The 26,832-nt window shown below is 39.4% G+C and overlaps 2 protein-coding genes across 4 annotated transcripts in view; one reads left to right on the forward strand and one right to left on the reverse strand.

The window, feature by feature from the left end:
• LOC139935897 (gastrin-releasing peptide receptor-like) overlaps positions 1-4,493 on the forward strand; it is a 57,127-nt gene extending 52,634 nt beyond the window's left edge. For 2 of the 3 annotated variants that reach the window (XM_071930517.1, XM_071930519.1), the window contains one exon: positions 115-4,493. In XM_071930517.1, coding sequence (XP_071786618.1) covers positions 1,182-2,321 — 1,140 coding nt within the window. In that variant the 5' untranslated portion in view covers positions 115-1,181 and the 3' untranslated portion in view covers positions 2,322-4,493. Of the gene's footprint in view, positions 1-90 lie in introns of all 3 variants that reach the window. The other variant, XM_071930518.1, reaches the window with a different exon arrangement.
• LOC139935899 (aminoacyl tRNA synthase complex-interacting multifunctional protein 1-like) overlaps positions 1-26,832 on the reverse strand; it is a 137,525-nt gene that overhangs the window by 88,325 nt on the left and 22,368 nt on the right. The gene's annotated exons all lie outside the window — the stretch shown is intronic.

Here is a 26,832-nt window from a genome sequence, read left to right on the forward strand (position 1 = left end):
TGTTTTGTTAGCAAAACCAATTCTGTTATGTTCCTTTAGAGAGGGCTCCACTTATATGACTGTTTTCTCTTTAAACGCTTTACTTAACAGAAACTTTCTTTCCTGGATAAACAGGACGATCCTGTTTAGTTCCTGATAGAGTGTGCTGACGTTTGAGACAACTGGTGTTTTCTGGCTGCTTTGTTTCAACTCAACGCCACAACGCAGCACCAGTGCCCAATTTCATAGAGCTGGTTAAGCAAACATTGTTGCTTAACAATTGTCTGCTAAGCACAACTGAGCTGAACTGGCACATAGATGTTCCTTCAACACAGCACCAGTTCCCAATTTCATAGAGCAACTTCAGCAGAACACTATTGCTTAACAATTGTCTGCTAAGCAGAAGTGAGCTGAACTGGCACATTCCTTCAACACAGCACCAGTGCCAAATTTCATAGACCTGATCAAGCAGAGCATATTGCTTAACAATTGCCTGCTAAGCAGAACTGAGCAGGATATCAATCACAACTTGTATACATGAGTAGTTTGGCTAGTAACCATATTCTAGTAAGTGACATTTTATTGTGCTGAGCTACTTTTTGTGCTTAAGCAGCTCTTTCAAATGTGGGGCTGGCCTTAGAACATCCGCAAAGTACACAACGACTAATAAATGTTAAAATAATAACTGGGTAATATTGATAAATATTTTGGGATTTGCAAACACCAAACACGACACTACAAACAAGGACCGTCTGATTGGGGTTTGAACCACATGTGTGGACACGCTCTTAACGAACACCATTTCTGTAAATTGAGGGTAAATTTATTGTTCTCTGTTAAATCCATCCTTTTCAAATTGTTCCCCTGACGATGACCAGAGCAAGCTTGTCGAAACGTTGAGACTAATAAGAATTCACTCGGTGGTAGTGTAGTTAATAACGATCCTCTATAAGCTATATAGACCCGGTCGGTGTTCATACCTTACGCTCAGGTAGTAGTTTAAAAGCAGGACACTTCTTTTCAGAACTAAGAAGTCTCCAAAAGAAGTCTACTCCGCTGGAGTAGAATATAAAGCAAGACAGTTCTCTTAAGAACAAAATCTACCTGGCAAGCAGAAACACACATGGTGTTACCGCAAACCAAGTATTATAGTGTTTCCATTTAGCTGTTGGTCATAGCAAGTACACTCAAACAAATTCACTATGGTTGATTGTATGGACGGCATAGACGCCAATAATTGTACAGATTTCAGTCATTGCTATGGTGGAGATGAACCTGAAGTTGTCAACGCTGGGCCTATAGTCCGCGATGTGATCTTTCTGATCATCGGGATTATAGGTAACTTTTGCCTCCTTACGATCATCTTCAAAAAAATGCACTCGGTTCCAAACTATCTCATCGCAAACCTAACCGTTGTGGACACGGGTTTTTTACTTTTGTATATACCCGGCCAGATCGTAGCCAATTTGGGCGAAGATCGCAAGAACTATGCCTTTATCCGGAGCGACCTCGCCTGCAAGGTATTTGAGTATTTCAAGTTAGTGTTTATGGGCGTTTCCATTCTTACGCTGACAGCATTGAGCGTTGATCGTTATTTAGCGGTATCGAAACCTTTAGCATTTAGGAGTGTTCGAAGCGGACGGCAGAGGTTATGCGCAGTGATCTCAGGTATAGCTATAATCTGGATGGGTGCATTTGCTGTCTCTTCCCCTAACTTGATCATGGCTGAACACATCAATAGCACATATGATTGCTATGTGAGTTCATTTCATGACAACTTCGCGCCGTATGTATACAGCTCGGCAGCGTTGTACCTAGTGGCACCAACGTGCATCATAGTATTCAGCTATTGCTGTATGGCGAGAAGTCTGCTTAAAAGGAACGATCTTTTAGCGAGCGGAGCGGGGAATTCGAAAGTGTCCTCGCGGCAGCGACACCAGCGAGTGCGTCTAGCCGTTGCTGTTATCATAATCGTTATTGTATTTGTGGCAACGTGGAGCACGTATTACATAACTGAACTACTACGCCACAATGTTGTCCATATTTATTTTGAATGCTGTTGTTTTAAGTTGCACACTTGGTTCAATGTGTTACACAATATGGCAACAATATTATTACGGATTAATCCAGTAATTAATCCAATTATTTTGTTCACAGTCAGCTCGTCGCATAGATACTACGCCAGACAAATATTCTGTTGGTGTCTTCCAGACAAATCGAAAAAACACAAGTATGGTAAAAGCATTTCAATGACTACTAATAGCACGGGCGAAAGCCGATTTCACAAAAATAGCGAAACCCAAAAGACCAGGCGAGAAATGCAAGTTTACCATTGCCTATAGAGATTGTTTTAAACTCTTAACAATCACGGTTTTCTACTTCGAGTTGGCTGCAGTGTATAAGACAATATTCGACTGATTTTATTCAAACTGAGTTTATTCGATGTACACCAAGTGATCTTGAGGTATGGCACAACGGACACAATACCATGACACTGTTAGTGTTGTTGGTGTATACACCCAAATCCCAACAGTGTATTCTTAGAGTGACCTCATCCAATGCTTATATTCCCCTTGCACAACGCGGAACACCTAACTCAGAACAATTCGCGTCTACCATTTCCTTCAATTTGAGAGTCAGTTCCTTTGCAGTCTCGCTAGACCATGAGCCATTTTGATGTTGGACGCAATACTGTCTCGAAATCAAATTCGTGGAAAATTACTTCTTTCTCGAAAACTATGGCACTTCAGAGGGAGCCGTTTCTCACAATGTTTTATACAATCAACCTCTCCCCATTACTCGTATTCAAGAAAGGTTTTATGCTAAAAATTGTTGTGAGTAATTACAAAAAGTGTCCACTGCCTTTAAACTATAGTAGCTCTCCATTACTCGTTACCAATTAGGTTTTGGCTAACAATTATTTTGAGTAATTACCAATCGTGTCCAGTACCTTTAACCAGGTCGTTACGTCACATTTCTACAAACGAGCCAGTGTACGGAAACTGAACTACAGTGCAGGCACTGTTTCTACAACTCTCAATCGTATAAAATAAAGTCTTATATCGTGGATATTGGAATTGTGCAATTACAAAAATAAAAAACTTCCGTATGAAGAATATTTAATCAAACATTTCCAGCTGTTTTGTTCACATTTCGTGACATAAATTTGGAATTGCAACTTTCAGTTTTACCGTTATATTGATTTAAACGAGTTTGTTCAACTGTGTCATATATACCGTAGTGTTATAAATAGAGATTTGTGTGGTAGAAGTGAGACGAAGGTTTAGCCTGTATTTTAAATACCCATTGACTTTCGATTTGTATTTCCAATTTAGACATATAAGTCAATCAAGGTACAAGGCAAATTTCGATACGTTAAGAAGAATGGTCGAGAAAGTGTAGATTCGTGCATAGAATGTACGAGCCAAAGGCGAGTACATTCTATCCACGAATCTACACTTTAGAGTCTATTCTCTGACTTTAATTATTTCCCAAAATCTTTGTAAATTGTCAAACGACGTTTTGACACAACAACAACTATTATGAAAATTTTACAAGCATATTATTAATAGTGCTTGCAACAATGTTGAGTACAGTGTTTGGTTTTAAAAGTAAGTTTTTACTAAAGTAAATATTTATTTGCAAACTGTTTTTGGAAACTGAAATATAACATGTTTTCAGCTGAGTTTTTCACATCATGTTTATAGTTTGGTAAAGAGTAACTTTGAAAGTTGAACTTTCACTTTATAGTTTATACACTCAGATGTAGATTGGTAACGAATATACTCCAAAAAAAGATTGGTAACGAATCTACAGTTAAGTGTAGATTCGTAAAAAAATTCTACATTTCACCAATAGAGTGACGTCACAGATATAGTTTAACCTCGTATATCCCTCATTTTATTGTCACACACCATTTTGTATAATATAGTCACCGTTTAATAAACATGTTGTAAATATACCATACAAGTATTTTCATGCATTTTTGATTCATGTAATCGGATATCTTAAGAAAAAGTTGAGATCAAACTGTAAGACACATTTTGTTTTTGTCAAAGACATGTATTCTTACTTGGTGTATCCCATCATAATGTATAAAATTACACATTTGTGAGAATTTTGACTCAATTGGTCATCGAAGTTGCAAGACAATAATGAAGAAACAACATATCTGCTTATGTATGAAATTTGGTATGAGGTTAATCATTGTTCATCAGGTCACAATCATTACGTAAGCGGTACATTACAACCCTCCTACACTGGTACCATACCTTCTAGACTACACCCAGAATATTGACCCGGTTTCCGGGTCTCGTTGGCCACGCTGACCCGGAAACTGATGGTTAAAAATGGGAGTTAAAGGAACATGTTGCCTTGAATCGGACGAGTTGGTCTATAACATGCATATGGTTGGAAAGGCGGAATACAATGATCCACACAAATTTGCCTCGAAATTGCGTGGTTTTCCTTTTACTTTGCGAACTAACACGGTCGGCCATTTATGGGAGTCAAAAAATTGAGTCCCATAAATGGCCGACCGTGTTAGTCGACGAGATAAAAGGACACCGTGCAATTTCTAAGCATGTTTGTGTGGATCATTATATTCTACTTTTACAACATCTTTCTACCCGTGTGCATTTTATAACAAACGGTTACAAACGCTTTTCAAAGACCAACTCGACCGATCCAAGGCCACGGTTCCTTTAAGCTTGGATTCTATGTCAAATTGACCAATTTATTTGGTGTGTTTTAAATTGGGTGCATCATGGGGTTCTTCTTGTATACGGCTAATATTATCAGGAAACCCCGTTGCTTTTGTACAGTAGACTTATATATTTGAATTTTCAACAAAAAATACAAATGTAAAATATTGTTGTAGGTCTATGTAAAATATTCTAGTGAAATTTATTTTGATATTTTTATGAGTTACCTGTTGCCATTATTAGAGGCATTATTAGAGTCATTATTAGAGTCATTATTAGAGTCATTATTAGAGTCATTATTAGAGTCATTATTAGAGTCATTATTAGTTTATGTCGCACAGCACTTATTATACAAGGTTTATATACCCTATTCACATTTGAAGGTAATGTATGATTAAAGTATAAAGTAAACATTATATGTAATTCTATTAACGGAAACGAATGAAATAAAATTATCAATGGAATATAAAGCTGAGTTATTTTTGATTCTCTAAATTAAGTTCACACTTGAAGAAGTTATATATTGGATGGTTGACAAACTATTTACTACCGCATATTTTGTTTATAGTTACTCAACATCCTTATGCTATTGTGGCTCCAAACAGATTTCCAGCCAATTTGTCAACTCTGATGTTGGTCATTTTTAAAGGCAGTGGACACTATTGGTAATTACTCAAAATAATTATTATCATAAAACCTGTCTTGATTACGAGTAATGGAGAGAGGTTGATAGTATAAACATTGTGAGAAACAGCTCCCTCTGAAGTGACGTAGTTTTTGAGAAAGAAGTAATTTTCCACGAATTTGATTTCGAGACCTCAGATTTAGAATTTGAGGTCTCGAAATCAACCATCTGAAAGCACACAACGTCGTGTGACAAGGGTATTTTTTCTTTTATTATTGTCTCGCTTTTTCGACGACCAGTTGAACTCAAATTGTCACTTGTTTGTTATTTTATGCATATGTTGAGATACACCAACTGTAAAGACTGTGTCTTTGACAATTACCAATAGTGTCCGGTGTCTTTAACGTATTTTCAATTAGTTAATGAATCACAATTCTTTGATTTTGAGCAATTCTTAAATCACAAACATTACCGATAGACAATGTTTTTATGCGAGAGATTGGTTGTTTGCTGAGTTCCCTTGACGGGAAGATCGTCCAAACAAAAAACATGAACGGGGCAATTTGTTGTTCTAATTATAGAATTAAAATCCTCAAAAACATTCCTGATTTGTTCTCCTTCAATGATTCCCTTTATCGAATCGATTGAGAAGAACAACATTCCCATTGAGCAGCACTACGACAGTGGCAATTTGTTTGATGTACTAAACAACAAATCGCGTCAGGTACGGAGGGGCAGAGAGAGGGGCGCGTTGCACGGGGAAAGAGCGCCGATAGCCCCTATCCGTCTTCACCCGTACGTTGCCGGAGGTGCATAGTCAAATCTATGCTTTCAACCTGCCAGTCCAAACAAGCAAAGTAAACAGTTGGAGCATTATTCCACTTGTAAAACTAAACTGTTTTGAAAAGCCTGGTGGAAAATGGGCTTTTATTTCGCGCGGTTGACGATTATAAGGAAAACCAAAAACCCAGTACCCGTAAGGGGACGATTGACGAAATCTGAAAAGACAAACAAAACTTTCAAGAGTAGAAAACTGTATACATCTGATGGGCGCAAATGAATGTCAAAACAGACAATTTTTTACATGGTCAAATTATTTTATAGAGCTACTAAAGCAGAAAATACTGCTTAAAAAATTGCTTAGCAAAAATGAGCAGGATACCAGCCACATATATAAGTATATGTGAGATGGTATTTTGGGTGGTAACCATACTCTGGTAAGCATAGTTAGTTTGTTATTTAGCAGCTGTATGAAATTGGGCCCTGATAACCACTAGTGCGTATTGAAGTCAAACGTGTCGTGTGAACCCATTTTCTGAGCCATTTTGGGGCAAGAAGACACTCAACACGGTTAGCCGAATATATATATTTACATGGGGTCTGATTTTCCTGCAAAATTCATCAGGTCCTTTCAGGTTGGAGTGGTTTATGAGCTGTTTTATGAGCCCCCCCCCCCCGGTCCGGTTGGGGTTTTCATACCACATCTAAAACTGACACCTTACAGCATCCTCCAAACACGGGCCACGGTTCAATTGGCACTTTTGTACTACAAACAGCAACAATTTCATAATGTAAACTTATCACAACAGTAGGTTGTAGTAGGTTGTCCAGACCTACCGACCCTCTCTTGAAATGGCATGGGATCAGGAAAAAAAAACTTTTGGGCAAAACCAACACACCCTATGGATTAACCACTTGCCCTTGATGACCCTGCCCTACATTTTGATGCTCTATCGGGCTAAACAGACTGCAGAGACTCGAGAGGGAAACTTACAGTCAAGAAACCCACTTTACTCATGGATATTTCATGGCGATAGCACGTCTCGAAGCTGAAACAAGCTCAGCTGTATCCAGCACACAACCAGCAACATGTCATAAATATGTGATGGTTCCCCCTCACATTTCAAGGACGATCTGTAAGTCACCTTTCCGAACAAAAACTACCTTCTCCCCTTTTCTCCCCAATGCACTCGATTTGCTCCTCGACCCCGGTGAGTATCAACAAGACAAATACGGTTAAATAAACCCTAGAGTTGGACAAGTACTCGACTTTCAATGTTGACTTGCTCGAGTCACGTTATGCACACTGCATGTTTGATACATCTGCACTCCTGACATTCAGAGCTGTGAATATAAGGCTCTCATTCAGATCTGTGAATGTAAGGCACACAGTTAGAACTGTGACTATAAGGCTCTCATTCAGATCTGTGAATGTAAGGCTCACATTCAGAGATGTGAATGTAGGGCTCGCATTCAGAGATGTGAATGTAAGGCTCATATTAAGAGATGTGAATGTAAGACTCACATCCAGAACTGTGAATATAAGGTTGGCTGAGCCATTGAGGTAGAATAAGATGAGGTATGTATTGATACACACATACCTTACCATTGTGCCTCAAGCCAAACTCAGCTTACTACATGCACATTATTTCCATATTATTCCAAAACTGACTACTTCGAATACATCCTCATCCATGCCCCAAGCATTTTTCATACTCCATTATTTACACCCAACTGACGACTGAACTCTAGCATTCACACTATAGTTATTCCCCGGGAAAATTCCCGGAATTTTTGGTCGATCTTTTCACACTACAAAAGAGTTCCCGAGAATTTATACCAGGAAATAATTAACCCTGCTCAGGGGTTGGGCTAAGGGTACCTCTAGGTAAAACGTTTTTCCGTGAGACGACCGTGCATATTCCTGTGAAATAGTACTGCCGGGAGTTACGATTGGGATAGTGAGAACGGTTGCTGGGGTGGCGGTGGGGTTAAGTGAAAGGGGCTAAAGTTGTGTTCCCTCTCCCCCCCCCCGTAACCCTAACCCAAAACCAACACACCCTATGGATTAACCACTTGCCCTTGATGACCCTGCCCTACATTTTGATGCTCTATCGGGCTAAACAGATGCAGAGACTCGAGAGGGAAACTTACAGTCAAGAAACCCACTTTACTCATTGATATTTCATGGCGATAGCACGTCTCGAAGCTGCAACAAGCTCAGCTGTATCCAGCACACAACCAGCAACATGTCATAAATATGTGATGGTTCCCCCTCACATTTCAAGGACGATCTGTAAGTCACATTTCAAGGACGATCTGTAAGTCACATTTCAAGGACGACCTGTAAGTCACCTTTCCGAACAAAAACTACCTTCTCCCCTTTTCTCCCCAATGCACTCGATTTGCTCCTCGACCTCGGTAAAACGTTTTTCCGTGAGACGACCGTGCATATTCCTGTGAAATAGTACTGCCGGAGTTACGATTGGGATAGTGAGAACGGTTGCTGGGGTGGCGGTGGGGTTAGTGAAAGGGGCTAAAGTTGTGTTCCCTCTCCCCCCCCCCCCCCCCGTAAAAGTTTCATTCGATGGCTTATTTACGACAAATTTGCAGCACAATGATAAATTACGTACGAGTTGATCCAAAAGGCAAAAAAGTAAAGAATTTCCCTACAGAAATACAAATCAAAAAGAAAATCACCAAAAAATGTGATACAAATAGTGCTTGCAGCAGCATAGTCATTTGACAATTTTAATAAACAACAAAACTCAAACCATGATCTACAAACAAGTACATGAATATTCACGTAGATAGGCAGACAGGTAAACTAATTATGGATGAAAATCAGGCAATGATCTAGACATAGACATTCTCTAGAGGCATAACTGAGATATGGACACAAACAATTACTGTACAAACATGAAGTCCATTATCGTCTATCAAGGTTTTCTGTGCGCTAGCAAGTAATGCCGACTCCCCATAGCCTTACTAATAATAGAACTCTAGACGAGTGTATGTCCCAATTCTATTTACTTCTGGGGAAGATTGTGTTGATGTAAACAGTGTCTTGGACTGAAGTAATGTCATTTCCATTGTCTCGCTAAAAGCGAAGACGATAAAATAGCCTTGAATTATTATGTTAAACGGGAAAACTGTACCCAACCTCACGTTAAAACGGTGTAAAACCATATAACTTTTGGTGTTACCCAAACGTTCACAGGTTTGTTATTTTATGAATATGTTGAGATACACCAAGTGAGAAGACTGGTCTTTGACAATATTACCCAACGTGTCCAGTGTCTTAAAACAATTGTTCTCTTGCCTCATGAGAATAAATACGATAACCACGCAATTTATAGGGACGTTAAGGTACACGTTTAGTAGTCACTCTTAAAGACAATGGACACCTTTGGTAATTGTCAAAGACCTGTCTTCTCACTTGGTGTATCTCAACATATACATTAAATAACCAACCTGTGAAAATTTGAGCTCGATTGGTCGTCGGAGTTGCGAGATAACTATGAAAGAAAAAAAACACCCTTGTCACACAAAGATGTGTGCTTTCAGATGCTTGATTTCGGGACCTCAAATTCTAAACATGAGGTCTCGAAATCAAATTCGTGGAAAAATTACTTCTTTCTCGAAAACTACGTCACTTCAGAGGGAGCCGTTTCTCACAATGTTTTTATACCATCAACCTCTCCCCATTACTTGCTACCAAGTAAGGTTTTATACTAATAATTATTTTGAGTAATTGCCAATAGTGTCCACTGCCTTTAACTAAAGTAAGTCCCCCTAAACAATTCGTCATAACATCGTAAGGTTAAACATTTTACCAATACAACTAATTAAGAAATAGTTCTATGACATGTTTCCTAAGTGTTGTGTAAAAATGAAACATGTCCATGAATTCATGGCTGAATGAGCTCAAATGGAAGACAAAAACTGCCATTCTCAAAAGTCACAAAGATTGCGTTGTGTTGTTCACCGATCGAGATGAGACGAGAAGTTGCCTGCGTCATATTGACGGTCGGAGACGGGTGTTGAGATGGGTGTCGAGTTGGAGAGCAACATGCAGAGTGCTGTGTTCAACCTATGGTGGTGAGAGTGTCATGGTGTGGGGTTCAGGTTCAGGGTAGATACTGCTTGCTGGCTGGTGAAGGCATCGAGCGAATGGTGTGGCCGGCAAGTTCCCCCAACCTCAAACCCATCCCTGTGGGACCAGCTGAAGCGATCTGCATATTCCCACATCAACGCCAACAGCAACCTGGCTCACCTGTCCCATCTTCTACAAGTTCAGTGGAATGCCATCCCACAGCGGCAGCATGTCACCAGACTGACCAACACCATGACGGTGCCAGGCGGTCATGGGCAGGCGTGGTGGATACAGGCGTTACTAACCTGTATATTTGACAACCTTTGTGACTTTTGAGAAGAGCAGTTTTTGTCTTCCATTTGAGCTCATTCAGCCATGAATTCATGGACATGTTTCATTTTCACACAACACTTAGGAAACATGTCATAGAATTATTTCTTAATTAGTTGTATTGGTAAAATGTTTTACCTTACGATGTTATGGCGAATTGTTTAGGGGGGGACTTTCTTTTGTTGATGTGTTTATTACATATATCTGAACGATTTGAGTACGTACCGGTTTTACTTTTTCTGTTTGTCTCAAGGGCTTTACATACACTAACAAAGTTGTTTGATGCATCCATGTCCTGGGAAAATATCAATCAGAACTGTCTTCGTGGCTACACTGTCTTCCCTATCCACAAAATGTCTCTGTAGGCTACATGTATGATTTCACTCTTCTTTTCCAAACAAACAGTCAAGCAGTATTTTCAGCCAAACAGCTTTGTTAAATCGGGCATCAGATGCATCTTGGGCATCAGACGCATCGCATTGTTCAAGACACAGGGAGGTTGTGGGTTCGATTCCCCGTTTTTGACGAGCAGAGTTTACTGTACGAAACGTTGAGACCATAACGGCTCTTTTCTGAGCCAACACTAACACAAAATAGATTTATTACATAGTTGTACCCGTAAGTTGACAATTATAACTAGTTTATTTCTTATCCTTCAAATCATGCAAAAGGCCTTTTCACACGAGGAAAATAAACAAGGGTCCATTGTCAAGGTTGACCGTTAACACCCTCCTCCCAATAGACAAAGGTTCTGAGACACGGGTCGCGGGACGTTGGTTTCTGCACAGTGTGAAAGAAGTCTTCGAGTTTGACCAACGTCCTTCTACATCATGGTCAAAAACAAGGATCCGAGGTTGACGTTATCGTATAAAAAGGGATAAAGCTTCAAACATCACTTTCAGCAATTAATCGTTACCACCCCTGGATGGAAACAATGCCCCATTTATTTTGTTACAGCAATAATGATCCCAGTGTCCTGGGGCATTCTGTCCGCTATATGGAAAATAAACATGGGCCGGAGGAGGAAGATTCAAAAGAGGGAGCTATCATAAGTAATTTGTACACAGTTCGCTGTATTGGGGACATAATCTCCTACCACACCAGGGCCCATTTTCATAGAGCTGCTAAGCACACAAATTTGCTTAGCATGAAATTTCTTCCTTGGGAACAACAGGATTACCAACAAAATTTCCATTTGATGCATATTGTCTGTTACTTGTATTCAGCTGTTGTTTGCTTATCCTGAAAACCACATGGAAATTTGGTTGAAAATCCTGTTTTTATGAAGGCAAACATGTCATGCTTAGCAAATTTCCGTGCTTTGGCCCTCCTTATCGAGATCACGTCTCATCAAGTTGACATAGAGCTCTAAACACAAAACCCAAACTCATCTTGACTCCCTGAAGAAAACCGCTACCATGTGATCCACACGATCGGAATGCGGACATTGGCCCATTCAAAACACCCACTCGAACTCTCTCGAGAACACGCGGGAATACGACAAATGGGCTTTGAATTCATGCCCGACCATAAGTGTTATCGAACGGGGGGTTGTGGCTATAGCGTTGGGGTGTGCAGGGAGGCGTTAATGTGTTTTCAATGGCAGGAGCAGCGGCAAAATGGTGGCAACGATATGCAAATGGCCACCCTTGAAATACGTGACCTAAAACCCACCACCCCAGACGACAGAACTTTGAATATGAAATAACATGAGCTGCACAAGAAATGATTTATACACAAGTTAAAAGCACCGAACACTATTGGTAATCACTTAAAGTAATTATTATCATAAAAACTTACTCGGTAACGAGCAATGGAGAGCTGTTGATAATATGAAACATTGTGAGAAAGCAACGTACTTTTTTAAGACAAAGGTAATTTCTCACACATATATAATATATTTCTGAAAATTAGATATTTTGAAAATAATTAATAGCCTAAAAAAGGCATTTTAACCGAAAATGTGCTTAAAGGCAAGCTCATCTTTGTGTTCGCTTATAAGGAAAAAAATACAATTCTTCAACCGTTTGATCGTTTTAATCTGGCGAGTTGCATAGCAAACAAATCCGGAGGGAATATTATGTCAACACAGGAGGAACCATACCTATGAAAACACAATCTGAGAGTTGTTACTGTTAGTAACGCTTCTCAGATTCAAATTGTGGGGGATACAAACTGATACATTTTCCATAACCACATCACTTTAAAGGGAGTGGATACTATTGGTAATTACTCAAAATAATTATTATCATAAAACCGAATTTGATTACGAGTAATGGGGAGAGGTTGACAGTATAAAACATTGTGAGAAACGGCTCCCTCTGAAGTGACATAGTTATCGAGAAATGGGATGGCGTGACTGCTGCACCAATGGACACACGCTAATGGTCTAAATTGTTCAAGCATTTTCAGGTTTTGTTTGAACCGACGCTGTCTATGTCCAGGACCCAAAGGCACAAAAAGCAGCTAAGTACAACAAAATTAAGCTTACCAGCCAAACTACCATGTCACATGTATACAATTTGTGAGTGGTAACCTGCTCATTAGCATGTAAAACGGATTTACGCGACTATCCCGAAAACATTGCTCTGTATTTTTTCTCAACATATTCATGACTAATGAGGTAAATAATATTACATACATTCATTCACAGTAAGTAGGGTTCATGTCATGGTCACAAACTTGACCTACAAAAGATACCCCAAGCCTTTAAAATAACACTTATTTCTGCCCAAACTACTAGATCGGTGTTATTTTAAAACTAATTTGATTCACTCTTCGGATTATGCGACAACACCAATGGCGAAAATTTTAACACCCCATTTTTTTGCAGTGCACAAACCCATGTGTTGCTGACATAAAAGACAGACGTCATTTTGCAAACTTTGATCTGAAAGAGTATATCAGGCCTGGAATTACACACAGGCTATGGATGTCATGTCCTCCGTTGCCCCTTGTCTGGCCTTGGTGCCCCTTCAAAAGTTCCCCATAGACTTTGTGATTTTCAAATGGAAGTGCTCTTTGCAAAATGAAAAACGTCATTGTCCTTTCAAAGATGAAACTCCGTGCCTGGATGGAGTCTCAAATCAAATGACACTTTACACCATTCAAACTTGAAGTTAGACACTTGTAATTGTTCCCAACTTTCTTTATGTCTCTTAAAAATGAGTGCCGCACAATTTGACCTTGAAGATACTCTTTGACAAAATTCATGAACACTGTCCTCGTGCGTTTAACCGTGGAACAGTTTCACATTAGGTTAGGCCTATGTTTCTTATTGTGCAAAAAAGCGAACCTTATTAATTCAGTGACATTGAAGGAAAAAGGAGTCGTGCTCAAATTGGTCTGCCTTTCTGCGGTACTTCGATAGTGGCACTCCCTTTTTGGAACAATGCATCAATTTGTTTCGATTCAATTTGTACATGTTAATAATACAAAAACCTATATAGCGCTTTAATCATGCTGACATGCTCTAGGTTGGTGAACAAAAGGCACTTGTAAAAAAACTACACAGGTAAAAATGTATGGAAACAATTAAATTAAAAAAAAATTAAACATGAACCGATGCTCACTTCCATGTTCTACCTCTATTAAATTCAGCAATCAACGGATAGTTCAATATTCAATAATCAATTACCAATAACAATCAACCGATAGTCAATAACCAATAATCAGTAATCAATAGTCAATAACCAGTAATCAACAAGCGTGACCCGTTCCCAGAATGAAGTGTGGGGTAGTCATGTGTAAAAAAAATTGGTATTATGACAATTTATATGTATTGTGCACAGGAGATGACAAAGATGGTGGTATCATAATAAATATTATAATAATTACGTCATAATGGTAGTCTGCATTATCTGTCGCGTTGCAACCATAATTTTTTATGCACATAATCAATAGCAGAAATACCATGATCTTATAAGTATGTATTCCACAGATAAGGAACAATCTGTTTTTGGTAAACAGCTTTCTTTGCTCAACAGCAAATTTGTGTTAAAGGCAGTGGACACTATTGGTAATTACTCAAAATAACTCTTAGCATAAAAACTTACTTGGTAATGAGTAATGGAGAGCTGTTGATAGTGTAAAACACTGTGAGAAACGGCTTCCTCCGAAATAACGTAGTTTTCGATAAAGAAGTAAATTTCCACGAATTTGATTTGAGACCTCAGATTTAGAATTTGAGGTCTCGAAATCAAGCATCTGAAAGCACACAACTTCGTGTGGCAAGGGTGTTTTTTATTTCACTTATATCTCGCAACTTCGACGACCAATTTAGCTCAAATTTCCACAGGTTTGTTATTTTATGCATATGTTGAAATACACAAAGTAGAAAGACTGGTGGTCTTTAACAATTACCATTAGTGTCCAGTGTCTATAACCCCGTGTATGCTGCATTATCACTGTAAAACAAAGCGAATAATTCATAATTCTTTAGCAGAGTGTTGGGTTTGCGCTCTTATTGGGTACCCTCTGGCCCAAGGAAAAACCAAAAAGGGAACCTAGGGAAATTCTAAAGACTTGGGTGCTCCACAAATAAATTTATGTGCAAAGTCTATGGAAAACTGTTAGGTGCAGGGATAAAAAAAGAGCTAAAGAATACTCCTCAAGGATGCTTTTTTATTTTTAAGAATGTGTTTTCACGCTTTTCAATGCCGAAATGTTTTTCTTAGACGCAGCAAGTCAGGTAACATTCTCGTCACTTTCCACATGACCCATACACACCACATTGTATGACCGAGGAAGCTTTGTGAACTAGCCGTGGGATATTTATGTCTAGGTTAGTAAATATAGGTCGAGGAGTACTCCATCACGATTCAATAGTCAAGCTGTCACATGATGTCTAAACACTGATAATCAACTTCAAATTCGAACCCGGGTAGTTTATACTCCACCCTCGTCGATTTAAAGGCACTGAGCACAATTGTTAATTATTCAAAATAATTGATAGCATTAAAATTACTTGGTAACGAGCAATGGAGAGCTGTTGATTGTATAAAACATTATGAGAAACGGCTCCCTCTAAAGGCAGTGGACACTATTGGTAATTACTCAAAATATTTTTTAGCATAAAACCTTGCTTGGTAACGAGCAATGGAGAGCTGTTGATAGTGTAAAACACTCTGAAGTGAAGTTTACACGTATTTGATTTCGAGACCTCAGATTTAGAATTTGAGGTCTTGAAATCAAGCATCTGAAAGCACATAACTTCGTGCGACAAGGGTGTTTTTCTCTAATTATTCTCTTGCAACTTTGACTACCAATTGAGTCCAAACTTGTACAGGTTTGTTATTTTATGCATATGTTGGGATACACCAAGTGAGAATATTATGTCTTTGACATATACCAAAAGTGCCCAGTGCCTTTAAGCAAAGTCGGCCTGATATTAACAAGTGCTGATGTATTTCATAACTGCTGCTTTTTGTGGACATGGGTATTGACGTTAACTTTACTATGAGTTACTATATTGGTTCATGTGATTCATTTGAATCTTATAACATTTTGTTAGACTCTAACTAGTGAGTTCTTATAAAACATTGTCTCACACATTGCAGTATTTCAGGCGGCACTGCCTTTCAGGCTACTCGTTATAAAATGTTATCATCAGTTCGTTCTCCTGATTAAGACTATGTGCCTTACTGCTCACCCCCCCGCCCGACCACTGTCAACTCGAGCATAACTCAAGAAGACTGGAAAGAAAAACTACCCCTCCCCCCAAAAAAACCCACCACCCCCTCATCCAAGCCAAGCGTAAGACTCTCACGTAGCTAAACATTATCAAGTAGTGTGACAAATAAAGTACTTGTTGCGATGTCTAACTTGCTTTCTTCGGATCCCATTACAATTATTTACAACGATTACATTGTAAATGTCCACTTTCACAGAGCTGCTTATGCAGAAAACATTTATTTTTTATTTATTTCTTGTTTATCCTGGGAAATCCATTCAGTGAGAAAAACTCACTGATCTCCCATGGATCCCAGCTAATAACAAACTACAGAAGTGAACTTAAGAATGTCTTACATTACTTACAAATGTCTGCTTAGCAGAAATGAGGAGGATACCATTCACAAACTGTACACGTGACCAAATATTTTGGCTGGTAACCCTGTTCTGGTAAGCGTTATTATGTTGTGCTTAATTATTGTTAGTGCTTTGAAAAGCAGCTGTAGTGAAAATGGGTCATGTGCTGTATTGTGTACAATCATGGATTCAATAAAGCTCTCACTCAGAAACAGACTAATCTTATGGTAAGTATTACACACAAAAATATGCTGAGCAGAAATGAACAGGATACCAGTCACAAATTGTACATGTAACAACTGGCTAGTAACCCTGTCCTGTTATTATGTTGTGCTTAATGGCTGCTTTTAAACAGTGCTTAAGCAGCTGTATGAAATTGGGCCATGTGTATTCAATAAGGCTGTACGCATAAACAGACTAATCTTATGGAAAGTATTCAGAAAAGAGCATGTAAGACCATTTAAGGTGTTACTTTTAACCAAGCACAAACCCAAACATTTCAAGAGAGAAGACATTTGTGTTGATTTTGCAACAATAGGAACATTTTATCGAGAACAAGGGCCGACCTACATGTACACATGGTGCAGTCTCTATAGACTTTCGAGGCTATCTAACCATAAATTTCCAGAATTTTCTAAGGGCAAAGACAATCTGAAGTCAGACTTAAGTATGAAGAATATCGTGTCTGCCTAATAAGCAGGTCATCCTCATTGCCAACATTGGCTCCCTATAATACATACAGCTGATTTGTCCTTCAGACTTTCATGTATCTACCATTAATTCTTCTGTAAGACCAATAAAATCTTTGAAGCAGCGCCATGTCGTTATTTATAGATTTACTTAACACACTTTCAAATTAGTTCCTGTTTTTCTGACCGTGGTGCAAACAATTTCTTTTCCAGTAATAATAAAAACTGTCCACATTGTACCTCGTGCATCTAAACTATTTTTATTAAAGCAGTTTTGTTCTTCTTAAAGGCAGTGGACACTATTGGTAACTACTCAAAATAATTATTAGCATAACACCTAACTTGGTAACGACTAATGGGTAAATAAAAGGTTGATAGTATAAAACATTGTGAAAAACGGCTCCCTCTAGTAACGTAGTTTTCGAGAAAGAAGTTATTTTCCACGAATTTGATTTCGAGACCTCAGATTTAGGTCTCGAAAGCGGGCATCTGAAAGCACACAACTTCGTGGTTTTCATAGGTTTGATATTTAATGCTTGTTGAGATACACCAAGGGAGAAGACCGTTACCGTTGACAATTACCAATAGTGTCCAGTGCCTTTAATGTCATAGGTTGTGCATTGTATACGCGTTTACTAGTTTTTCTCTTATTGTATTACTAGATTTCCCTTTACGTTTATGACTTGATGTAAAAAATGCACGCAATTCAGCCCAAGGCTGTAGTTTCTAATGAAAAAAAACAATAATGAGTGAGTGATTAATAGGATGTAAGGTAAGTTCTGGTTTTCGTGTCAGGCAATTGAATTAACAACAAACTTGAACAAGAATTTAAGAGATTCAAAATCTTGGTTGACGGTGGCAAGGATATCCCCACTAAGCAGGATATGGTTGCAAACAAAAGTATCAACACCATTTCTGAATCTAGGCCTAATTCACTGTTTAAGCAGAAACAATTGCTACAACTCTCTGCTAGAGACTGACAACACGGGAAAAAAAAAAACAAACAATGAAAAACATATTTTTTTGAAGTAGTTTTGACTTTACGATTTCTAATCAGATTGAGAGCAACGTTCGAATTATATTAGATGCTATTTTTTAGTTTCACGGACCCTTTGTTACATGTATATAATAATTTGGTTAATATTTCCAAATGCCAAAACAGTTATTTTTTTTTTAAAGGAATTGAATACAACAGTTAGTTTTCCAGCCCAACATCTGATGTTTGAAAACCGTAAAAACATATATTGGGTTTGTCACTGTTTTCTCATAAAAAAAAGGTTGGGTTTAAACCGTGTATATAAATTCAAGGAAGTATGACAAGAGCTCAAATCGGTCCAACGCATCAACACAATTGTAAAAGAGGTCTGCATAATAGAATGTTGCATAGTGGCACGCCATGGTTTGCTGAACGAATAATTAGTTTTCAAGCTCTTGCATTGAATACCTAGAATCGTGGTTCAAATTTCAAAAGATATGGCTTATTAATTGTGTACAATTTGCGTCATTTTTATTAACATTGTCATTGAAATGTTGAAGTGATGAATCACAAGGGAACGAAAGTGCCCCTCGTTAACGGCTTCTGGTAATTTTCAAGGTGATTAATATAAGGTTCAAATGACCCAAATAGTTTATGAATGCTTTTTACCTAGCAACAATTGTTATTATTAATTGTGTACAATTTGCGTCATTTTTATTAACATTGTCATTGAAATGTTGAAGTGATGAATCACAAGGGAACGAAAGTGCCCCTCGTTAACGGCTTCTGGTAATTTTCAAGGTGATTAATATAAGGTTCAAATGACCCAAATAGTTTATGAATGCTTTTTACCTAGCAACAATTGTTATTATTAATAATACTGATTGGTTGCTATAATAGCATTAGTTTTGGATGATATCATCACGATGAAAACACAGTTTTGTTACAAATAAGAGTGGTGTTGGTAGGAGATATATATTGTAATATATCAGTCAACTGTGATGAGGAAAATAAAAAAATAATCTACATTGTGTGCAGGCTGAGGGATTTCCATTGACTTCACAAACGTGTACCAATGACTATCTGCTTTTGTTATGTTACATTTTGTTTCCTACAACAGCGCAGGCTAATTTTTCACTTTTGTTTCCTCCATAGGCAGCTCACCTCTTTTTCTGTCTGTTGCTCCTTCGTTTGTTGTCCGATTTGGGTTTTCATATTTTTACACTTAAAGGCAGTGGACACTATTGGTAATTCTCAAAATAATTATTAGCAAAAAACCTTACTTGTTAAAGAGTAATGGGGAGAGGTTGATGGTATAGCACATTGTGAGAAACGGTGCCATAGTTTTCGAGAAACAAGTAATTTTCCACGAGTTTGATTTCCAGACCTCAGATTTAAAATTTGGTCTCGAAACTAACCATCTAAACGCACACAACTTCATGTGTCAAGGGTGTTTTTTTCTTTATTTATTTTCTCGCAACTTCGACGACCAAATGAGCTCAAATTTTCACAGGTTTGTTTGTTTGTGCATATGTTGAGCTACACCAAGTGAGAAGACTGGTCTTTGACAATTACCATTATCTTCAAGTACGCGCTAATCCTCCAATCAGATTGGCAGAATGGAGTGGTGATAAAAATATAATATCACTACCATGCGTCTTGTGTGTTCTATGTCACGCACCAAGTTGGATTATGGGACACAGAAGCGCTATATTTTTCCGTATTCCACTCGCGCTTGTGGGATAACTTATAATAGTGTCCACTGCCTTTAATGTATTTTACTCAAATGTGTTATATCTGTATGTATTTTGATATGCCTGAATCAAGTAATATTGTTATTATTGATGAGCATTCCTCCCTGCAATCACTTGGACAGCATGACGGTCCAGTGGTTAAAGGAACACGTTGCCTTGGATCGGTCGAGTTGGTCTTTGAAAAGCGTTTGTAACCGTTTTTTATAAAATGCATATGGGTAGAAAGATGTTGTAAAAGTAGAATACAATGATCCACACAAACATGCCTCGAAATTGCGTGGTTTTCCTTTTACCTCGTCGACTAACACGTCGGCCATTTATGGGGGTCAAAATTTTGACTCCCATAAATGGCCGACCGTGTTAGTCCGCACAGTAGAAGGAAAACCACGCAATTTCGAGGCAAACTTGTGTGGATCATTGTATTCTACTTTTAAAACATCTTTCCAACCATATGCATTATATACAAAACGGTTACAAACGCTTTTGTTTTGACCAACTCGTCCAATCCAAGGCAACGTGTTCCTTTAAAGGGTTAAGTGGGGGAGTTTAACCCCAGGATTTACAAAAAACTGGCTCCTTATGTAAACCAATACGTTTGATTAGAGCGGGGGGTGGGGGGTGGGAGGGGGACGGTAACATCAGCTGCGCTTCTAAAGGGTTAGAAGCACAGACTGTGTAGGGGGGGGGGGTGGGGGTGGGAGGGGGAGGGTAACATCAGCTGCGCTTCTGAGGCTTAGAAGCACATACTGTGTCAGCAAGACATGGAGAGATAGATCTACTTCAGAGGGTTAGATCTGGTAGGTCTGTATGTCTACAATATTCCACACGAAGTATATCAGCGAACAAAATATTGTAGCCCCTCAATACAAATTACACAACTCTAGGACCCGACCCACCTCTATGGTATGTGGAATAGTCCTGTCTAGGATATCAATAACCTTGACTCAACCAGGGCATGCACTTTGGAGAAAATAGTTTAAAAAGTATCATACATGTACCATGACTATAGTATCACTCAATCATTACATTAGGTATGGCTATACGTACGATACATGTAGGAGCTTGGACTTATTGTACAGTTAACAATATTAATTTTTACAACAGAGCATGACAACAACACCAAACTCCATGTTAAAGTAATCCCGAGGTATAACAGTTTGATACACAAACATGCTTCATTGTGGATCATTATAAACTGCGCCAATAAAGTATCTAAACACTTACAAATGGTCAGATGTATCGGAACCTAAAATAGTATACAACAAAATAATTATTCATTTTTATTCACCGTTAATTTCTGCACATGTTGACACCTATTGTGTTCCGCTACGATGTTGTTTGGTGGTTTTATGGGCACTTGAGTAGCTGGAGGTCGAATTTCAAAAGTTGCAAAAGCCCCTATATTCATCCCAATTCCAGAAGGGAACTCTCGTAAGCTTCATACACAGACAAAATCAAGACAGAAGACACACACTCGTTTTGTTCATTTGACCATGAAATTTATTGCCGTATCTTTAACTTTAAAACTGCTGATATACTGTCCTCCATTCTTGGTGTGTCCCCCATCAATGTCCTGAACGGCAAGGAGTCGTCTTCTCATACTCCCAATGAGACCTCTGATCTGTCCCTGGTCATTCCCTTGCCATTTCCTGATCAGGATGCGTCGCAATCCCTCGAGAGTGGCGTCAGGCTAGATGGACTTGTTCACTTTCTTCTTCGCAGAAGTCACCCTCGGACGGCTACTCCTTGGCAGGTCGTCTACATTTCCCTGTGTTTGGTAGCGATTCCACCATTTACTGACCGTCGCTGATAACGTTCCAACTTGATGAGCTGCAGCTCGAATCGACTTACTGGCTTCTATCAAACCAACGATCCGTCCCCTTTCCCGTTTGGTCAGTTGAGCCATCTTTCCTGTTATCCTGAAACACCTTTCTCTGTCTTACCATATCGGGGAATCTGGCTCTTAACCCATATGATGTATGCCTCCCATCTTTGGCCCCTTTGCTTGGTTACTGACAATTAATGCTGTATGTTCATCGCAACCGATTTATCCAACATGCGACAAAAACAAATCATTTATAAAAGGCGGGCAAAAGAAACGCTGATCTTACTCGTCACAATACAACGATTTAGCTTGAATAGGGGCTTTTACAACTTTTGAAATTCGACCTTAAGCCACTCAAGTGTCCATAAATCCACTAAACAACATCGTAGCGCAATACAAGATGTGTCAAAATGTGCAGAAATTAACGGTGACTCGAAACGAATAATTATTTTTTGGCATACTATTTCAGGTTCCGATATATCTGACCATTTGTAAGTGTTTAGATACTTTATTGGCGCAGTTTACTTTTTTTCGCTCCTAAAATGTTTGAAGGTTTTTCTTGTACAGCCGAAATGCTTGCAAGGGATGTAAGAAATGCAAGGTGAGACGTCAACTTCATTTGATCAGGGACTTCCCCTTGAAGTGACCTCGGGGTCAGGGGCAGGCACCGAATTAACCCACAGCACCCACAGCAATTGCTGCCAAGGTGCCCTGTGATTTTGCTGTGGTGCCCTTTGCAAAGTTCCAATGCAAACTTACATTTTCCTCATTGAAGTGCCCCTTTACCATGAGGTACATTGATGTGCCCCTTCAACAACGAAATGCAAGGTATCTTAATACTGTAATCTTCATCAGAATTGCGAGCATCGCTCATTCAGGTATAAAACAAAAAACAGTCCAGGAAAACATTCGAACAATCGCGACCCTACGACTGCAATCATTGTCCGTGCCCGTAATTCCCGTCTTCGCCACCGCCGATCTGCAACTCCTGATTGCAAATCTTCTGATTGAACCTCCCATGGTGTTAATTTATCGATCACAACTTCATATAAAAACAAAAATACTTGGGAATTGAAAAGGGAACTCGCCAGCAGAGTGAATCCAACTTGATGAACCTCCCATGTTTGTTACATGACTGGCTAAAATTTGATTGGAATTTTCTTCAACTACACCCGCACGGCCCTGGCTTGATAGTGTCCCTGTATTTTGAGACAAACTCGGCGACTGTAACTATACGCACCGGTGCACCAATCGAATTAAGAGTTATTTTTAAAAACAAAACTACTCGGCGCGATCGGAGGGTTTTGTTCTCCGGGACATAATGAAGAAGGTACCTTTGATGAATTGTGCTGAGTCTTGATTGCAGACGCGCATGGTCAAATTCAACTGTAATGAAATAATGTTGTTACATCCAGGCTGAGAAAAAGAAATCGTCTGGGCCATGGCGGTTCTTTGGACCCCCCCCCATCCCCTGGACCCACGGGAACCCTTTAATATCCACCCATCATACAGATCTATAAAAGTTGACTTAATTACGCCCGCTTTTTTTTTTTTTACGAGATTCGTCTCACCATCTTGTTATTTTTTCTATTCCAAATTAAAATGCAAAAGAGAGAAAAATATTTTAAAGTGTTTTGATACCTTTTGTATGATCACGTTTTTGGCCATGACATGAGACCATACTCACTGTGGATGAAGATGTATGTCGTATAAATTACCTGTAGAAAATTGCAGATCAATGTTTTCAGGAGAGACGCGTAAATCGGCGTTGTACATGCTAAAATGTTTACTCATTTCTCAAAAACTACAGCGACTCAGCAACTAATATATTTTAAGGGAAGCTTTTTAACACAATTACCCTTAAACCGTGTCAGTTTTACTAATGTTAATCTGTGAACTTTTGTGTTTTTATGTCGTACAAAAGGGTACCCAATCCCTCATTTTAATACAATAATATGTCACTCATTTTTATTCGCGGTATTGCTATACAAATTTAACACGGAACAAAATAACATTGTGAATAAACACCGGAAGTGGCAGGTCTATTTTTATTGAAGTTCCCTTTGCTGTCATTATTCACATTAGCTATAATGGTTGGTGTCCATGTTTGAAGGCAGCTTCAGTATTGCTCTTTGTACGTGAATATGATAATTTTACATATACAGTGGTTTATTTATCATTAGTCGTAGAGGGCGTGTAGTAACATTAACGGTAACGTGGTTGCACTGAATACAGGAGGCAACATTGTTTTTGTGCATTAATGTAACCTGTCGTTCAATTATCATAAAGACATAGGTACAATACCGAAGGACGAAGGACCTACAACACAGTAGTGGGCCAAAATAAATGTGGGCTCGCTTTCACAAAGAGCTAAGACTTTATTGTCACAGTCTAAATTACTTTGTACCACTGAAAACTCATCCAAGATGAATCCAAGGCCGTGTCCGAATTGGTGACTTCGGCTACAGCTACGGCTAGGGCGCGCGCGTCTGCTATTCTTCAACACTGACAGACGCGCTGACCTAGACGTAGCTGTAGCCGAAGTCGCCAATTCGGACACGGCCTCAGAGTTCCTAAGAGTTATCTCGACCCCAGAACTATGAGACAACAACATCCAATCGGGGGTGTAAGGGATCGAATATTTGTTTATATACATGCCCCATGGAGTTTCTTTCTCCATGCATGCACACAGTGCTTCTGTTAGGAGCGCCCATATGCCCTCGCAGAAACACGTGCCTTCACAAACAAATCCAAAATCATATAGAGGGCGTAAACAACATTTGTGGAGTTGGTTGTTGTATGTATTTGGTGAGGTTGTCGTGTGCATGCTCCAGCAGACGGCCACTGAACGAAACATCGAGCAAAAACCGGCTCTTCTAAGAGCCACCACTTCCACAAATAGATTTTGACATGGTGTTACCGCAAGCCTTACTTACTTATTTTAATTGTACAACGTTGTTGAAGAGCGGTGGTGCTACAAATGAGCAAACTCTAGTACTTCAATAATTGTTTTCGGGTACACCTCACTAATACACCAATGACCATGATAATTCTAGAATCAGTGATGAAGTCAAATGAGGGCGCTATAACCATGTACGGAAGGCTGACTCAAACTGAACACACCCCGTGGCCGATTGTTTCAAGCCCACCAGTGAACCCACATGTTGTGATATCTTGCCATATTAGGCTGTATCCGAATTGCGGCTACGGCTACGGCTACGGATGGATCGCCGCGTCGTCATGCATTGCTATAGGACGCCCTTAGCAACACACCTGGCAACGGTCGCAGCCGCAGCCGTTGCCACCAATTCGTACACGGCCTTACACAATCTATCAGCTGCACGACCAACTGTTACTATTCCCAAAGATTTTAAGGGCCTTATGATAATCAGTTTTGCGCCCGAATGTTGGCTAGTGTACCCCTGCACCAACACTTTTGACTTGACCAATGAAACATTCTCCAAAAGCCGAGGGGGGGGGGGGGGGGGGTGTATGTTGTAAAAGCGTTCGTGGCTGATAGCGCCCTCTCGTGGGGACAAATGTGACGAAACAAAACGCGGTCCTGCACAAAGACTAGGCATAACTAATGAGGCATAATAGAACTCTCGGCATAGGACATCACTAGTCCAAAACAGCGCCCTCACCAAGGTTAATGAAGATCTACCATTGGCTGAAAGTTGCGCATGACTTGAGTCATTGTTTGACCTTGGCGATAACAGCCAAAGGACGAAGGTCAATTAAAGACCTCAATATATGCATTAAATAACAAACCTGTGAAAATTTGAGCTCGATTGGTCGTCGGAGTTGCAAGATAACAATGAAAGAAAAAACACCCTTGTCACACGAAGTTGTGGGCTTTCAGATGCTTGATTTCGAGAACTCAAATTCTAAACTTCTAAATCATATTCGTGGAAAACTACTTCTTTCTCGAAGTCTACGTCACTTCAGAGGGAGCCACTTCTCACAATGTTTAATACTATCAATCTCTCCCCGTTACTCGTTATTACCAAGTGAGGTTTTATGCTAATAAATATTTTTAGTAACTACCAATAGTGTCCACTGCCTTTAAAAAGCACAACATGAACATGCATGAAACACAATTATATACATCATTCCGACATTGTTCCCTCTCTAATAAAAAAAAAAGTACAAACAAAGCACGTCCAATTGCTGCACAAAACTGCTGTATGTGCTACCAGGGAGGGGGGGGGGGGGTTGGACTACAGCCAAACACAAAAACTACTCTTTATAAGTTTATCATTTGGCACTTTACTCCACAAACATGGATTTCATTGAGAATGTTTATTATGTCGGTCCTCATTGATTCGTATACTGGAGACCCAAGCCAGTCGAGGATGTCTGACTTTCGAAGATCAGACAGACCTTCCGGAGAATCCTTCTGGGGCCAATGTCATAAAGCATGTTAAGCACAGAAACCTGCTAAGCTCAGGAAAATCCTGCTTAGCAAAACCAGGTTATCAGCCAACATTCCATAAAGTGTACACTGCTGCGACTGGTACCCTATGTGCTCAGCAGATACATTTTGTCAAGCAGTATTTTCTACTATAATGAAAATGGCCCCAGGTCTACAAGAATCACTGCCTGCTACTAGTCTCCCCTCCAAACAGGTGAAATCAACAACAAGAAGGCCGGAATCCGTAACGAAGGATAACAAGCAAAGACATACTTGCTGTCGCGGTAATAGGTGGGCCAATGCAACGATCTAAGGACATTAATTTGCAACTAAACCATTACCTTGAGGTCGCAATAACCAACCAAACAGCCATGAAACCCAAATTTAAACTAATCGTTACTTTGCTTAGAAACTCAATTCAGAAGAAAATTTGTTCAGATGAAATTACAGTTGTGAGACCATAGCTCCATGGTCAGACAGAAGACAAACTTAAGATGTGAATTTCCCTATACAAGACGATCAATGATTCACCAAGGCCGAATTGACGGCTACGGCCTACGGCTGGATCCCGCGCCACCAAGCTCTGAAGTAGAGCACGTCCTTAGCAACAGAATGTTACAGAATTGGTAAGAAG

This window comes from Asterias amurensis, chromosome 4 (genome assembly GCF_032118995.1).
Source record: "Asterias amurensis chromosome 4, ASM3211899v1".
NCBI lineage: Eukaryota > Metazoa > Echinodermata > Asteroidea > Forcipulatida > Asteriidae > Asterias > Asterias amurensis.